This window comes from Mercurialis annua, linkage group LG1-X (genome assembly GCF_937616625.2).
Source record: "Mercurialis annua linkage group LG1-X, ddMerAnnu1.2, whole genome shotgun sequence".
NCBI lineage: Eukaryota > Viridiplantae > Streptophyta > Magnoliopsida > Malpighiales > Euphorbiaceae > Mercurialis > Mercurialis annua.
In genome coordinates this window covers 41,957,241-41,972,063 of record NC_065570.1, presented here as the reverse complement: position 1 = coordinate 41,972,063, position 14,823 = coordinate 41,957,241, and the positions used below count along the sequence as shown (strand labels likewise).

The window sequence follows — 14,823 nt, the reverse complement described above, 5'->3', positions numbered from 1 at the left end:
GAACTGCTTTACATGATTTGCAAATGCTTTATTTATTTTGAATTTAAATCGCATGAACTATTCATAGTGTTGAAACCGATTTAGATTCATTGAAACGTGCTTACTATTGGGCGGCAATAGTGCTGTGTGATCACCGGTATTGCATTTAGAATGGGTTGCATGTGAATGTGCTGTGTGAATCCTGGCGACGGCCTGGAAAGTCAGGCGACGGCCTAGACTCTGTGTGAACAGATCTTCAGAGGCAACGGAATATAGACGACCAAAGGCAGTAAAGAGAAACTGCCGAGATCTGAGAGGTTGAACCTTTTAAAAAAGTGAAATGGCGACGGTATATATATGTACTGCCGAAATCTGTTGTATGGTGAAAGAGTCTAAAGACCTTCACATACGTAAAATATGAATGATCAGATTTGACGGGCTAGAGTACAAAAAGAAATGAATAAATACGGCCATAAAAAGGTTAACCCGAATATGATGAAATGATGTGGAATATTTATGTTTCCTGTTTTGAAAGCATATAGGAACATGAATCATGGTTTAGGGTTTCATATGAATCGGTAATCTGGAATGCATTGCTTTCATATTAATGTTTATTAGTACATGTTGTACGCATTCACCAGTTTTTATAACTGACCCCGTTGAATTTAATATTTTTACAGGCGAGTAGTTTGAGGTGAGGATTTCCAATTTCTTGTTCCGGAAATCCCTGGATTGAATAAGTGAGAATGACTTTCCTTTATGAGTCTAGAGTTGCAGTAGCTAGAGTTATGAACAATGATACCCTAGTAGTCGTTGGACTTATTTATGCTTTAAATTTTATAACGCTTAAACTCTGATATGATGTAATATGTGAATGCTGTGCGAAAGTCCGAGCGACTGCACTTGAATAAAATGCGATGAACGCATCTGCATAGTGAAATGCAGTTAAGTCCATTAGAGAAATGGCCTGCATAGTGAAATGCAGTAATTACCATAGTAAGATGGTATGCATGTTGAGATGCATTATAAACCATTGAGAATTGGTTTCGAAACTAAAATGCAATAATTAAAGAGAAAAATTATGTGCATGTTTTAAATGGTAATTTTTATAAGAACGTTTTAAACCGCGATTTTAAAATGTTCGAAAATGATTTGAATTCCGCGAAAATTTTTAAGTGATTTTAATGTATTTTAAAGGCTTGCTACGGGTTTCGGAGCAACCACTCCCATTCCCTAGCGCCGGTCTCGATGCCGAGAATCGGGTCGTGACAAAGGTGGTATCAGAGCAATGGTTGAAAAACGGGCCATTGTTGAGTTTGATATCAAAGTGATGGTTTATAGTCTTAAACCATTACTAATATATGAAAAGAGTAATGAAAGGTGGTATAAGTTGTTGATTCCTAGGTACCTTGGCAGTAGGTTGACCTAAGAATTGAGAAATTGATATATAGAGTCTACTGCAACATATAAGTTTTTGTCATGTCATTCGTTAAGTCATCATTTGTTTTTAAATATTCCCAGCTGTGCTTTAGGATCGAGTCTGTATGCTTGTTAGGAGTAAGTAGAGCCTGATAGTATACGATTAGAACGTTTAGATAGATTTTTAATAGATGACGTGCTTTGATCAGAATGGCTGATCAGCATGAGGAAAACATTCAAGAGGAGAATGTTCATGATGAGGAGTCCGTTCATAACGATGCGATACTCGCAGCAGGCGAAGGTCGTGGTCGTGGACGTGGACGTGGTCGAGGTCGTGGTAGAGGCCGTGGGCCAAATTTTAATATTCCGGGCTTTGATTTCGAACAATTTTTAGCTGGCATAGCAGCCATGCAAACGAATCAAGTGGAAGTGCAGAATATGCACAGAGAGCAGTTGGATTACCAACAGCAGAGAGTTGGTGCTAATGTTGATCGTGATCTCGTTATGGCTTACATGAGGATCAAGCCCATGAAGTTTGATGGATCGAACGATGCATTAGATTTCTTAGAGGAAGTAGAGATGAACGCTAGACGTCTTAATGCTAGTGAAAGGCAGTCTATACTGATGGTGGAGATGTCAGTAAAAGGATCTGCGAAGGATTGGTTTCAAAGGCATATTCAACCAAGTATGGGAGAGATGACTTGGAATGAATTTGTCACTCGATTTAAGGAATTCTTTCTGCCGTTTTCAGTAACGGAGAATCATCGAGAGAAGTTGTTGAATCTGAATATGATAGGAAAGACGGTGCAGGAGTATGTGACAGAGTTCACAAGGTTGAGTCGATTCACACCTGATCTGATGTTGGATAGAGATAGGGTGAATTCAAGGTTTATTAAGGGGCTAGGACCCGAATATATTGGATTGCTATCTGATGTTAGTAAGGATTTGGTGCAAATCATCGATAGTGCACGTCAGATGGAAAGTACTTTGATCCAATTTGGAAAGATCAATGTTACTGGTGAGCTCGTAAGAGAAGGAATTGCTAGTTCGAATACGAATAGGTTTACTGGACCATATCGTAAAGGATTTAAGAAAGGAAAGAAAGATAGGAGGTTCAGTATGTCTGGATCAAGTTCTAGTGGACGAAGTTCAGGAGGAACAGTACCACTATGTAATACTTGTGGAAAGAAGCATTTTGGAGCATGCTATTGGGCAACTAGAGGTTGTTACACATGTGGACAGCAAGGTCATTTCTCTAGAGAATGTCCTATGTCTGGACCACAAGGTTCAAGTGCTAGTGTTGTTCAACCAGTGTTTCAACAACCTAGACCTGTATATCCTGCAGTGTCTGGGCAGGCACAGAACCAAAATGTGTTTAATGGACAACGTGGAAGAGGATATGGTTTTGGTAATCGTGGTGGAGGAAGGACCACAGGCGGACGAGGATCTGGATCAACTGCTAGCGGAGGGCAGGCTAGAGTTTTTGCGATCAATCCTCAAGAGGCGAATGCGTCGAATGCGGTAGTGCAAGGTATATTTTCAATATCTTCGCATGATGCATCAATTTTATTTGATCCCGGTGCTACGCATTCATTTGTATCGTCGAGTTTTGCATTAAAATTAGGAGTTCAACCTGTGATTTTGCAAAACCCATTGTTAGTAGCTACACCTGTAGGCGAAAGCATAGACGTTACTGTAGTGTATCCGTCGTGTCCTGTGTTAATCGGAGAGCGAGAATTGCTTGCGGATTTGTTGTTGCTTAATGTCTTAGAATTCGACGTCATCCTAGGAATGGATTGGTTGTCGCAACATTATGCGAATGTGGATTGTAGAGAGAAGATAGTGACGTTCCATGCACCTGGAACTGAACTTATCTCTATTCGGGGAGAGAAGTTGGAAACCCCAAAGAGTTTAGTCTCGGCTTTGAAAGCGAGAAAGATGTTAAGTAAAGGATGTCAAGGATTTTTAGCTCTGGTACGAGATATTCAGAAGGAAGTTGGAAGTGTGAATGATGTACCAGTAGTTTCGAAGTATTCTGATGTGTTTCCAGAAGAGTTACCTGGATTACCACCAGATCGAGAGATTGAATTCTGTATTGATCTAGTTCCTGGTACAAGTCCAATATCGATACCTCCGTATCGTATGGCACCAGCAGAACTAAAGGAGTTGAAGGATCAATTAGAAGAATTGATTGATCGTGGATTTATACGACCAAGTGTCTCACCTTGGGGAGCACCTGTGTTGTTTGTGAAGAAGAAGGATGGATCTATGAGACTCTGTATAGATTACAGACAACTCAATAAGGTCACAATCAAGAATAAGTATCCTTTACCCAGAATTGACGATTTATTCGATCAATTGCAAGGAACGAGGTACTTTTCGAAGATTGATCTGAGGTCTGGTTATCATCAGTTGAAGATCAGAAATGATGATATTCCAAAGACTGCATTCAGAACAAGATACGGTCATTATGAATTTTTGGTGATGTCATTTGGATTGACAAATGCACCAGCGGCTTTCATGGATTTGATGAATCGGATTTTTAAACCGTTTCTAGATCAATTCGTGATAGTATTCATAGATGATATCTTGATTTATTCGCGCACAGAGGAAGAGCATGCGCAACACTTAAGGATTGTGTTACAAACTTTGAGAGATCATCAGCTTTATGCCAAATTCTCGAAGTGTGAGTTTTGGTTAGAAGAGGTAGCATTTTTGGGACATGTAGTATCTCAAAGTGGGATTAAGGTGGATCCTAAAAAGATTGAAGCGGTGATGAATTGGAAAAGGCCAAGTTCGGTGACAGAAATTCGTAGTTTCTTGGGTTTAGCTGGTTATTATAGACGGTTTGTGCAAGACTTTTCTAAGTTGTCTGCACCATTAACTAAGCTGACTCAGAAGAACGCGAAGTTCATTTGGAATGATCAATGTGAAGTGAGTTTCCAGAAGCTGAAGGAGTGTTTGACAACAGCTCCAGTTCTGGCATTACCAGAAGGTAGTGATGGACTTACAGTCTATTGTGATGCTTCTAGGATCGGGTTAGGATGTGTACTGATGCAACATGGACGAGTTATAGCTTATGCTTCTCGCCAGTTGAAAAAGCATGAAGTTAATTATCCAACCCATGATCTAGAATTAGCAGCAGTGATATTCGCATTAAAGATTTGGAGACATTACCTATATGGAGCAAAATGCGAAATATTCACTGATCACAAGAGTCTGAAATACATATTTGATCAGAGAGAGTTGAATCTCAGGCAGAGGAGGTGGATGGAATTGCTAAAGGATTATGACTGTACGATACAGTATCATCCTGGCAAAGCTAACGTAGTGGTTGATGCGTTGAGTAGAAAATCAGCAGGAAGTTTAGCTCATGTTACTTTAGTTGAGAAGAGACCAATGATTAGAGAAGTGCATTCGTTGTTTGATCAAGGAGTTCAATTAGAGGTTTCGTATTTGGGGAGTTTGTTAGCTCAAATGACGATTAGACCTACATTGAATGATCAGATTAAGGAACTTCAGACAACGGATCCTCAACTAAAGCATGTTATTGCAGAAGTTCAAAAGGGAATGAACTCTGAGTATAATTTGAAAGGTGGTATTCTGAAATTTGGTACAAGGGTGTGCGTACCAAATGTAGAGGAATTAAAACAGAGAATTATGATGGAGGCACATGGATCTAAGTATAGTGTTCATCCTGGTTCTACCAAGATGTATCACGATGTTAAGCAGATGTATTGGTGGAATGGTATGAAAAGAGATATAGCAGAATTTGTTGCTAAGTGTCCGATATGCCAACAGGTGAAGTTGGAACATCAGAGACCATTTGGATTTTTGCAACAATTACCAATACCAGAATGGAAATGGGAAAGAATAACCATGGATTTTGTCGTTGGATTGCCTAAGTCGCAACATGGTTTTGATTCGATATGGGTTATCGTTGATCGAATGAAAAAGTCGGCTCTTTTCATTCCGATCAAGGTTACCTATACGGCAGCAAAGTTGGCACAGATTTATATTGACAAAGTAGTCAGTTTACATGGAGTTCCTGTGTCAATTGTGTCAGATCGAGGATCAGTTTTTACATCCCGATTTTGGCAAAGTCTGCAAGAGGCTTTAGGAACGCGTTTAGATTTTAGTACGGCGTTTCATCCCCAAACAGATGGACAGTCTGAAAGGACCATCCAGACTTTGGAGGATATGTTAAGAATGTGCGTTTTAGATTTCGGAGGCCATTGGGATGAGTATCTACCATTAGTAGAGTTTTCATATAACAATAGTTATCATTCCAGTATCGAAATGGCACCGTATGAGGCGTTGTATGGACGTAAGTGTAGATCTCCAATTTGTTGGGAAGAAGTTGGAGAAAGAAAGTTGACAGGAGCTGAAATTGTTCAGATTACGTCTGAGAAAGTTCCGTTGATTAAGCAACGTTTAGAAACTGCATTTAGTCGGCAAAAGAGCTATGCTGATGTGAGGAGAAAGGATATAGAATTTCAAATCGGAGATTTTGTGTTTCTTAAAATATCACCTATGAAAGGTGTAATCCGATTTGGAAAGAAAGGAAAGCTAGCGCCGAGATATGCAGGGCCATATGAGGTTATTGAGCGAATAGGAGCGGTAGCTTATAAGTTAGCATTACCGTCTGAGATGTCGCAAGTACATCCAGTGTTTCACGTGTCGATGCTTAGGAAGTATATACCTGACCCTCATAGACTTATTCAACCTCAGGAGGTTGAGATAGACGAGGAACTATCTTATGAGGAGGAACCCGTAGAAATTGTGGATACCCAGATTAGGAAACTCCGTAGTAAGGAGATACCAATGGTAAAAGTGCTCTGGAGGAGCCGTACAATTGAGGAATGTACGTGGGAAACAGAGGCGGATATGCGGAAACGATATCCCCACTTGTTTGCTCAAGGTAATAGTTTGTTTTGAAATTCGAGGACGAATTTCTTATAAGGAGGGGTGAATGTAATACCCCGTAGAATTATTAGTGTCTATTTTCGCTAGTGTCCGATTTTAATTGATTAGGACCTCGAAAATAGTGAATAAATTCACGTGATGAATTTATAAGGGTAAAAATGTGATTTGCTATGTGTTTGCCTTAAATGTGATTTTTGGCAATTTTACGTGTTAAAAGTGAATTTTGCGATTTTTCACTAAAAACCGTAAAAATAATTATTTTAAATATTTTTAAAGGCCCAAAAATATTTTAACTCAGTCCATATGATATGATTTAATGTTTTTGAATATTTGGTAAAGTTGAAATTATTTTGCCCCTAGAGTTCGAATTATTTACAAGAATGCCATAATGGCAAACTTGTAAATAATTGAAACTTCAAATAATATCTAGATATTTCCTATTTGAAGTCTTGGTGCCCAAGTTAATCCATCATCTTCTCCATTTTGTGGGTGCCGAATACACCATAGCTCCCAACACAAAACCTTATACTTTTATTTTCTCTCAAAAGTTTCTTCACGAAAATTGTCGGAAATATTGCGTAGATCGTGTGTGTGTGTTTGCATGTTCGTTTGAGGTATAATTTCAAGCTCAAATCTTAGTTTTTAGTTGCTGATGTTGGTTGAATCTTAGAAACATGCTTAGGATGGTTTATATTTGATGTTTGATGGATAATTAGTTGGTTTTAACTACTAGTTTAATGGGTTACGGTTTTAAAATAATTTTTCCGTGAAAATTAAATTATTTATTTAAATTTCTGGGCTGATCTATATGTTGAGATTTATATATGCTTTAAAGTGTAATTTTTGTAGATTAAAAATGTTAATTAATTCGGGTGTTAATTTAATTAGTTGGGTTTCGATTTTTAGTTGTTTTAAAGCTTAAAAATAGCTTAAAAATGATAAATAAAGGGATTTTTAATTTCTGGAAATAAATTGGTTCATGTATGAGTTATATTTGTGGTTGATGTTAATTAAATGGTTGATGGTGAATTTTTAGCGGTTTAATAATCGGGTTTAATTTTTAATAACTCTATTCGGCCAAAATTGTTCTAAAAAGGGTATTTATGTCATTTTTAGTTTCTGGGCAGAAAATATTTATGAAAAATTTATGAAATACATATGATAATTATTTATGGAATTTAAATGATTTTTGTGTAGTGTTTTGACAGATTAATAATCGGTTTTGATTATTAATTGATATTTTGGTTTTAATGGTTAAAATAATGAAAAATATTATTTTAAAATTTTGGGCTGCTGTTTTTACAAGATAAAAATTAAAAATGTATTTGAAAATGATTTTGATGAATATCGGTGTTAAAATGGCTTAAAATGAATTTTTAAGCGTTTTTAGCGTTTTTGAGTTTTCCGGCCAAAACCACCGGAATACGGTGACCGGAGTATGAGTAGAGGGGATAGAGCATGTTGGCTCAGTCCTAAACTCATTTGGCAGCAGTTAGTGCCGAAATGTTTTTGGCAGAAAATAAGGGGGGGCCGAGCCCCGGGTCAAAAATATTTTACGGAAAAATATTTTTGGATATTTGTGAATTGTGATATGTTTGATGAGATTTTCTAAAAGTGTATTTTTAGAAAATTATGTGAATTGAATGTGTGTTAGAATTATATGAAGTTATAATTCTATGTTTATTTATTGAAAATAAATAAACTACGTGGAGTATCGTATAGAAATACGATGACGCGGAAATAGATAGTCGGAATCAAATTTGGTTTGTGATTATGTGGTTATATGGTTGAGTCGGTTTAGAGTATATCCTAGAATTTAGAGTTATTACATTTATTAATGTTTAATCTCTAAATTAGATCCAGCGAGTTTTGTCGCGGAAACCGGCGAGCAAAGGTTTTGAATATTCGACGGGTGGTATTTTTATATTTGGAATAAGCGAGTACTGTGAGTGTGTTTACAACTTATACTGCTAAATATTAGTATTAAAAATATTGCGAACTGCTTTACATGATTTGCAAATGCTTTATTTATTTTGAATTTAAATCGCATGAACTATTCATAGTGTTGAAACCGATTTAGATTCATTAAAACGTGCTTACTATTGGGCGGCAATAGTGCTGTGTGATCACCGGTATTGCATTTAGAATGGGTTGCATGTGAATGTGCTGTGTGAATCCTGGCGACGGCCTGGAAAGTCAGGCGACGGCCTAGACTCTGTGTGAACAGATCTTCAGAGGCAACGGAATATAGACGACCAAAGGCAGTAAAGAGAAACTGCCGAGATCTGAGAGGTTGAACCTTTTAAAAAAGTGAAATGGCGACGGTATATATATGTACTGCCGAAATCTGTTGTATGGTGAAAGAGTCTAAAGACCTTCACATACGTAAAATATGAATGATCAGATTTGACGGGCTAGAGTACAAAAAGAAATGAATAAATACGGCCATAAAAAGGTTAACCCGAATATGATGAAATGATGTGGAATATTTATGTTTCCTGTTTTGAAAGCATATAGGAACATGAATCATGGTTTAGGGTTTCATATGAATCGGTAATCTGGAATGCATTGCTTTCATATTAATGTTTATTAGTACATGTTGTACGCATTCACCAGTTTTTATAACTGACCCCGTTGAATTTAATATTTTTACAGGCGAGTAGTTTGAGGTGAGGATTTCCAATTTCTTGTTCCGGAAATCCCTGGATTGAATAAGTGAGAATGACTTTCCTTTATGAGTCTAGAGTTGCAGTAGCTAGAGTTATGAACAATGATACCCTAGTAGTCGTTGGACTTATTTATGCTTTAAATTTTATAACGCTTAAACTCTGATATGATGTAATATGTGAATGCTGTGCGAAAGTCCGAGCGACTGCACTTGAATAAAATGCGATGAACGCATCTGCATAGTGAAATGCAATTAAGTCCATTAGAGAAATGGCCTGCATAGTGAAATGCAGTAATTACCATAGTAAGATGGTATGCATGTTGAGATGCATTATAAACCATTGAGAATTGGTTTCGAAACTAAAATGCAATAATTAAAGAGAAAAATTATGTGCATGTTTTAAATGGTAATTTTTATAAGAACGTTTTAAACCGCGATTTTAAAATGTTCGAAAATGATTTGAATTCCGCGAAAAATTTTAAGTGATTTTAATGTATTTTAAAGGCTTGCTACGGGTTTCGGAGCAACCACTCCCATTCCCTAGCGCCGGTCTCGATGCCGAGAATCGGGTCGTGACACCCATTGCCTAGCGTCAGTCTCGATGCCGGGAATCGGATCGTGACAGAGTTTGAGTATTTTGATTAATAAATATACATAAAGAAGTTTAATATTTAAGCCTAATGTCATGACATAAAAACGTTTACTATTTAAACCTAATGTCCAAATAAAAATAGGTCAATTAATGCTTAAATGTATAATTAAAACGAGAAAATACAAAATTAAATAAAATTAACCAGTTTTTAATGCCAGTATAGAATTAAAAAGGGGATAAAAGGTCGGGTGTTTTTAAGTGAGTTCCATCCGAATATATCAAATTTGTTAGAATTCAAAGTTGCATGTGGATACATATGGTTAAATATAAGAAAGGTTCAATTGTAATGAAATTATTAAATTTGAATAAATTTTAAAAGTTTTGGACAAATTGATAAAAAAAAATTTGACTTGTTAAATAATAATTGATGATTGAATTTTAATAATCGTGTTAATTATTTAGAATATCGTATAATTAATATTATGTTAATTTATTCTACTGTAAAATTAATACTACAAAATTTATACCAATAAATTGTTGCTCAAATGGTATAAAATTGAGGCAGCAATTCTTCTATGTATGCTCTATTTTTTTCATCTCCACCCTTTAATTATTAAACAAACCAGTACTTGATATAATTTTTTATATATATTAGTGACATTAAATTAATTTGTAATAATATAAAAATATAACACATTGTTTAAATTAAATTTCAATTATTTATTTAGTTAAAAAAATTCAATTATATACCAACTATATTAATTTTATTTATGTGTGCTCTATTAAATTAGATTATACTATTTTTTTAATCTTTTGTAATTTTTTTAATCTCCCAAAACACCAACCCGTGTTTTTAAAATTCATAGAAAAAATAGGTAGTATAACAAACTGTTAAATTGTGCACAGCTATAAAATATAATCTACAAATGGGATAACAGGTTAGCAAATTGATGGTTAGGATCAAAACGTTATAATCTGACGGTGTCTGTTACAAATGGTATCGAAGATTCGGTGGTACTATAGAATGACCCGTATTTAAGATGTGAACTAAAATTTAATTAACTGAAGTTATAGTTGGTCGGCGGTGCTCTTTGTTTATATATGTAAAGAGGGAAAAACATTTATAAAAAAAATTGTATTCGATCAAGCAATTTGTTGTTCGAAATTTATACCATTTAAACCATAGTTGTTTAGTATGGTGCTTATTCGTAATTCAGTCGTATTGAAAACAAAAAAAATTAAAATGTGAGTCACATTGAGAGTTTAATAGGTGGAATGGGTAGTTTAAGAAGCAGGTGTAATATTAAAGTGCAAAGGAAGTTAAAAAAAAGCTCCGTAAAATTGTACTAGAGAATTTATAAAGCAATAAAAGCTTTAGGTGAGAGTATGGTTTATAACTCAAAGTACTAAAACTGTCACATTTAAACCCCACCGTGTGTGTCAGAATTAGATTTAAAGAGCTCCTGCTGCTCTTCCGATCTATTGTCCCACATATCTTTATATATTGGCTAATTATTTAAAAAAACCTCACCTTAAAACAATTTTTCGTTTATACCCTAACCTAAAAAAAAGTTCATTTGTATTATTTTTTTGATTTTTTATTTTCAATTGTACCCTAAAATTTTATTTTTTGACAATTTAATTAATTATAGGATGAAAATATTAAAAATAATTAAATAGAATGGCTATATCATCTTTTTTCTATTTGAAAAAAATACAAATAAGTTAAAAAATGAACGATTATTTTAAACTTTTTATAGATAAAAAAAGTTCAATTTAGTGCTTTAGGATAGAGTTGAAAACAAAAAATCAAAAAAAGGGTACAAATGAACTTTTTCTCATGTTATAAACGAAAAAATATTATAAGGTGGAGGTTTTTTAAGTAATTAAACCTTATATATTTGAACACATAAATAAATAATATTACTTTCTAAAAAAAAATTATTTTTTTTAAAATTGAAATATGATGTAGTTTTTGATTAAATTTTATTTTTAGAAATCAAAATAAAACCAAATTTTTAAGAGCCTAATTACTTAAAAAAAACCCTCAACTTTATAACATTTTTTTGTTTATACCCTCACGTAGAAAAAAGTTCATTTGTATCCTTTTTTGATTTTTTATTTTCATCGCTACCCTAAAATTTAAATTTATAAATTAATTAAAGGATGAAAATATTATAAATGACTAATAACATTAATGTTTAATTAAAATATAAGCTAAATATAAAGTATCATTTTGAATATTTTTTCAAATGAAAAGAGGTCAAATTAGCTCTTTAAGATAGAGATGAAAATAAAAAATTAAAAAAAAGGTACAAATGAACTTTTTCCTACGTGAGGGTATAAACGAAAAAATATTATAAGGTGGGGGGTTTTTAAATAATTAGGCCAATTTTTAAGTGATTTATTTTTAATTTGATTTGATTCAATTTCGAATCGGTGCCGTTTGTGCACTTCGAATTTACGCAACCTTCTTTCATCTATATATTGCCATTGTCCCAGACTCTGAATTTTTTGTAACACTATAATCTGTACCTCAGACCTAACTTCTTTGATATGGGCACAAATCTTAATGACTACAAAATGTAGTGGTAAAAGGCAACAAGAATACATAGCTCATGATCCAAATTATTTTCTATGCCATGCTCCCTTCTTTTCTATTTATCTACGAAAAATGTATTTGCATGTTTTTTTTTTCTCTGGTTGAAATACCTTTGCATGTTTAGCTCATAATATAGCCTTCTCCATTTAAACCAAATATAGCCTTAGTTTAATAAAGAGAGAAATGGGTTTAAATAAGGTTTCATGTGTTCAAGTTCACCGAAATATAATATTTTTATAATTGATACCAAATTGTTATAAAATAGTTATCCAATGATAATTTTTCTACAAAATATAGTTACCGAACTATAAAGAGTTATAAAACGGTTATTATAGTATTATTCACATCATTAAGATGGTAATTTTTTGCAAAAAAATAATAATTCGATAACTGTTTTATAAATGTTTATAGTTCGCTATTCTCAAAAAAAGAACTTTTATAGTTCGCCGTGGTAACCGTTTTGTAAAAAAAATTATAATTCACTAACCATTTTGTAACTTTTTATAATTAGCCGTTTTATAAAAAAAACTATAGTTTGCTGACTGCAAAAATACTGAATCCGGTTTAAATGCGGGCGACTCTTAAAATTTTAGAAAAAGGAAAACATAATCTAATGTTGCTTGCATTCCATTACTATATTATTCGTCATGTAACTTAAAATAACTTTACATCTCTCTATCAAACTGTAATAATTAAGAGTAAGAAAGATAGAATCTATTTATAAAAAGTTATAATACATTACAAGAAAACTTTTCATAGATTATATTCTCTCTTTTTATCATTACATCAACTTAAGAGAAAGGATTATGACATAATTAACTAGCAGCTTAAAGCTAGCTTTAATTATTCCTTCTTCTTGCTGGATGGAATAAATTAGTTTAAGAGGCTTAAGGTATTGAAGGACTTAGTAGGAGAGATTTTAGGAATTGGGGGTTGATTGGTAATTAATGGAAGAGAATGGACATACTTGCAATTTGGGCAAGAAGGAGATGATCTTGAGAGAATGACAAGAAGATGGCAATTCAAGCAAGCCAAAGCTACCATGTTGCTTGATGGTGATGAGAGATTCTCCTTTAAATCTTCTTCAAGAAATATTGATTTAGAGGCACTATTATTATTATTATTATTATAATAATTATTATTATCAGTGAGTGGTGAAATGTTGAGTTCAAGGTCTAGCTTTTGATCCTTTGGCCAGTTCCAACTCTTTCTCAATGTCTTTCTGTTGAGATAATACATTCTGCCTGACTGCAAAACCACAAATTATCTTTATATTAGTCAATTCACAAGTAAAAAATTCATTTATAAAAAATTTAATTATTCTAAGAAATCCTTTTTTTTTCAACTAGCACAGTTAAAATTGAGTTAAAAATTACGGTTCTATTAAATCAAATCATATTCCTCAAAAAATAAATAATCAAAAATTCTATAGATTAGTTAATAACAATATATAAATAATGTATAAGATTATAGTAATAACAATAGTTTTTGTTAAAAAGTAATATAATTGTTTATAATTTAATTTTTTGTTAGAAATGATAATAATTAATTATAAATCCTATAGAGGGAGGGGTTTTAGTTAAACGGAATTAATGTATCAAGGTGACAAAGTAAACTTTTAAAACTCTCCTAAATTTTAAGTATTAAATAAGTAAAACTCTCCTTATAAAGATGGTTTTAGTTAAATAGAATTAATACATCAGGATGAAGCAGTAAAAATTTAAAGTTCATAGCAAAAATAGTAATTCTAACCTAATCTCATGGGATAACACATAGTAATTTCCCCTTATACTAACCATCTACAAGAAAATAACTAGAAATTAAGCAGAAACCTTATTAAATTTTTTATGAAAGTATGAAAATCATAATCTAAGAAATTTGAATGTGTAAGAAAGAGAGAGAGAGAGAGAGACTTGAAGATCAAGGCATTGCTCCCAATCAAGAGGCAGAGGGTCTTTAACATGAAGATCAACACTTGCATGATCTGAAAATAACTTCCTCTTCTTGCTGATATTATTACACTCTGCTGATTCTGATGATGACCTACTCAATTTCTCAACAACTAACTTTCTAGGAGCCAAACAAAGTTCTGTAAGCTCCATATATTCTACTTACTGGTGATCAGTGCCCAAGAAATATAGTTATAATGTCAAAGATGAGAAGAGAAAAGGAAACTTTTGGTATATAAAAAATGAAATTTGGTGGTGTGTTGGATTTGGTAGTGATGAGTACTTAAGAGGGTTCTTAAATTGGTTTCATCAAACCCCATTAAAAAGAGGGCCAATGCATTTAAGGTGGCAAGTAGATACCACTTTAATGCCCTCAAATCCTACTTCCTTCATACAACATTTAAACCTCAAAACCTGCACAACACTCAACAAACACACTAGCTACTACCTCATCAAAAATTTATATGTATGTATTTTTTTCTGTCTTATGAATAAATGTTATTGAGTTATCTCCTATTTTTTTTCACTTTTAGACTTAAATATATATCAGTGTTACCAGTTGATGATACTCATAACCAATTACTGATATATATTGATGTTCGGTTTTTATACAGTTTTACAATCATGCCATTTATATCGCAAGTATTATGAACTTTATGATGAATAAACTAATTAAAACGGTTAATTG

General features: G+C 33.4%; 1 protein-coding gene and 1 long non-coding RNA gene across 3 annotated transcripts; one reads left to right on the top strand and one right to left on the bottom strand.

Moving 5' to 3' along the window:
- Positions 1–6,634: 6,634 nt before the first annotated feature.
- Positions 6,635–9,273, top strand: LOC126685804 (uncharacterized). Its single transcript, XR_007643738.2, has 3 exons — positions 6,635–6,938; positions 8,182–8,269; positions 8,980–9,273. It is a non-coding gene; the product is annotated as an uncharacterized LOC126685804 (long non-coding RNA).
- Positions 9,274–12,878: 3,605 nt separating this feature from the next.
- Positions 12,879–14,628, bottom strand: LOC126685788 (protein CURLY FLAG LEAF 1-like). 2 transcript variants are annotated; one of them, XM_050379756.2, is made up of 3 exons: positions 14,100–14,628; positions 13,939–13,985; positions 12,879–13,434 (listed from the first exon to the last, which is right to left on the bottom strand). In XM_050379756.2, the coding sequence occupies exons 1-3, from the start codon at positions 14,286–14,288 to the stop codon at positions 13,398–13,400; spliced, it is 273 nt and encodes a 90-aa protein (XP_050235713.1). In that variant the 5' UTR covers positions 14,289–14,628; the 3' UTR covers positions 12,879–13,397. The 2 variants fall into 2 exon arrangements, with proteins under 2 accessions (XP_050235713.1, XP_050235705.1); XM_050379748.2 differs by lacking the exon at positions 13,939–13,985 and having other exon boundaries at positions 14,100–14,608.
- Positions 14,629–14,823: the final 195 nt, after the last annotated feature.

Bases quoted from the DNA above. Each gene is read 5' to 3' on its own strand.
- LOC126685788 (XM_050379748.2), bottom strand. From the start codon at position 14,288: ATGGAGCTTACAGAACTTTGTTTGGCTCCTAGAAAGTTAGTTGTTGAG. The intron at 13,435-14,099 runs GTCTCTCTCTCT...GTGGTTTTGCAG, and splicing joins AGCAATGCCTTGATCTTCAA to TCAGGCAGAATGTATTATCT.